The following is a 2,974-nucleotide window of genomic DNA, read 5'->3' as shown; positions in this document are numbered from 1 at the left end:
AGACTTAAATATAGGGGTGCTTGATTTCTGGTCGTATTAAATCCTATTAATATGAAACTCCTTCTCCCTCCAGCTCTGTACTCAGGTTTTCCACCACAGTCTCAGACACTTTTATGAACAATAAACAGCTGTCCTTAATCCCAAAACATCTCTAATATTTTGTAACAGGTTCCATTTATTCATTCAATAAGCACACACACATCAGAGTTTGTCTCTCCATTTGCAGCTTCTGGGGACTACTAATGGAGCTAGTGTTCTTAGGGATAGGGTGAGATGCTTTTATCCAGAGCCAAGCTTTTTGGAAATAACATGTTTTGAAGATGTGGTGTTGAGGGCTGGACTGAAGGGAGAGGCATGTTCAAAAATGTACCTTGCTGGAACCGTTTTTCCAAGATCTCCTTACAGCACCTTTAAGGTTACAAAAGTCTTGGAAAAGCTCTTTACTTTTACCCAACATGAGAGTTTTGTGATACCAGAGACCCATTTTAATAGGCCATCAGTTGGGACTGAAGCAGCTGATCTTAATTTGCACTGACGAGGAGCAGGGTTGCTTTAAATTCACTGAGAGTTTTCAGCTGCTGTCTTGCCCTTCCATGCCTTTTTGCACCTTCCCTTCTTTACGTGTTCAATACTTTTTCCATGTGTCCTTCCACATTATCACACATAACTTCACTTGTAGAGGTGAACTTATTATTTTCAATATAGATTTTAATGAAAGCAAAATTACAGCTGTATTTTGTCGTTGTGTTTTGGATCCACGTCGCCAAGGAAAATCCACAACAGGAGACATATTTGATAAATACAGATTTATTTTGACCCTTACCTGCAATATGGAAACATAAACACGACTTTGCCTTTTAATAAAATGCATGTTGGTTTAATTTATTCAAATGTATTGAAAGTATTACTGATTGATTCTACTGAATGAAAACAATTTAAAGAATATTATTGAATGTGGTTAGTCTGCCCTATCTATTTCTACAAAGCATGATGAAAAGTTTGTGCTCAATTGTAAAGTAATACTCTGATCATCTGCAGGTATGATGATGTCAAAGGTTTCTGGTGTCAGCGAGTGGAAGGAGCCCGGTCCAAATGTCTGGGGAAGAGCAAAGGAAGGAAGTATCCAGGGATGAGTTTGGAGGTAACACACTGCATACTTTAAGCCGGGCATACACTGTACGATTTGTTGACCTTTTCGGGCCGACTTTCCAGTCGTGCGAGAATTTTTCGTTTGGGCTGACTTTCATTCTGATCAACGTGCGTTGTGTAGTGTACAGGGTGTAATGAGGGCAATCAGCCTCTCACGACCACCTCCTGATTAGGAATCTTAAGGTCGGGAGAGAATCAAACGTTTGAAATTAAGTCGGCTGTCGTGTGCAAATTGTTCAGTGCACATGCGCAAACAAGGATTCTTCTTCTTCCTCTCAGATGTAAACACAGAAGCATGGCGGGGGTGCAATGAGTGAAATGGAGTTCTTTCTGTAAAATTGACAGACCGTAGTAGCCACATTTTCTCAGCCATGTCTTTGTCCAAATACGTCAACACCTTTTCTTTTTAGGGCTTTCCGCACAAAATTGCACAAACTGAAGCACGTTTCACTCTAGTGAGCTTCATGTTCCTCTTCTGCTCGTTTGGCTTCTGGATAGACGAGTCATAGTAGCGCCATCGCATTGCGGAGCTCAGTCCATTGTGGGTTTTAGACGTACAATGTCAGCAGGTAGATTGTATCAAAGCAAACAATTTGACAACTTTTAAACCCTGCGTTTCATCATAGAGTATGAGCTGTAGCTTCATGTAACAATCGAAAAAATCGTACAGTGTATGCCCGGCATTAGACAAGTGGCTTTATTTATCTATGGATCTTTGACACTGTTCATCTGTTATGTCCATTATTACATTATTCACAAAACTGCTTTGTGCCAATCACAAGTTGAATAGGGGGGAGGGTTAGATGATGATTGGTTAAATGATCAAGCTTCAGCCAATAGCGGCTTGTAAATGTTAGCAACAGAAGTAAAACTTTATGGAAGCAAAGTTTGTGAAGCCCTAAGAAATAACTGATGTAGGACTTAACAATAAATGACGCTGGGATGTATGGTAGTTATTTATAAAAAAAGGGGGAAGTCGGTCGGTTTCTTTTTTCTTTATGTGAGGAAATGATGGATAAGATGCACTGCAACTATGTTCTGAAAATGATTAAAAATGTCTAAACAGGTGTATTTACCCTTAATTTGAGTAGGAAAATAAGATGATTTGCCAATGGAATGAGCATTTTTTTATCCTTAAAGATAATTAGATAATATAAAAATTATTAATTGATCATATTAAAATAAGAGACTGCAATTGTTTTGTTCTATTGGCAATATATCTCAGCTCCTCTATTCAAGAATAAAAAAGACCTTATTTTAAGAAAAAAACAACTTTTTTAGATTTACATTGTTTGCATTGTGGTAAGAAAGTGTCCATGCTTTCCATCACACTACGTGGTTACCATGAGCAACAGCCACAGCCGACGTACCGCCATCAATGACTGACCGTGTGTCTGACTTAAAGAGCAAATTGCAGACAAAATCCGAATGAAGTGAAGTCTAATGGGTCATAATTGAAAGGTTAATTTAAGATTCAAAGTTTTTTGGCTGCTCTAACAAACTGAATCTACCTGTAAGGTCACTTTTATTAGCAGTGTTTCTAAAAAATGCTTTTCTCTTAACAAGTTGCGTCATTTGACGTCATGTGTGAGAGTCGGATAGCGTTGCTTCAGCTCTGTGTGGAGAGCTGGTAGTTATCTGGAAGAACTGATGTGTAATAGAGTTATGTAGAAGTTTGAGATTGCCTAATTAAAAGATTAAGAAAATATCACAGCAAAAAAAAAACAAACAAAAAAAACTCGATGTTGCAGAGGCAAATGAAGAAATGTGCTGGAAAATGGTCTTGTGCTATTTGTGTCTGATCTCATGTACAGGAGGTGGTAGG

General features: G+C 38.3%; 1 protein-coding gene across 1 annotated transcript in view; it reads left to right on the top strand.

Moving 5' to 3' along the window:
- LOC107088918 (bifunctional heparan sulfate N-deacetylase/N-sulfotransferase 2-like) overlaps positions 1-2,974 on the top strand; it is a 26,869-nt gene that overhangs the window by 21,820 nt on the left and 2,075 nt on the right. Inside the window, 1 exon segment of the mRNA XM_015381382.1 lies at positions 1,039-1,141. Within this exon segment, the coding sequence (XP_015236868.1) occupies positions 1,039-1,141 (103 nt within the window).

This window comes from Cyprinodon variegatus, unplaced genomic scaffold (assembly GCF_000732505.1).
Source record: "Cyprinodon variegatus isolate N-32 unplaced genomic scaffold, C_variegatus-1.0 Scaffold232, whole genome shotgun sequence".
NCBI lineage: Eukaryota > Metazoa > Chordata > Actinopteri > Cyprinodontiformes > Cyprinodontidae > Cyprinodon > Cyprinodon variegatus.
The sequence above is the reverse complement of the archived record's forward strand: the minus strand, read 5'-3'. Positions and strand labels throughout refer to the sequence as shown.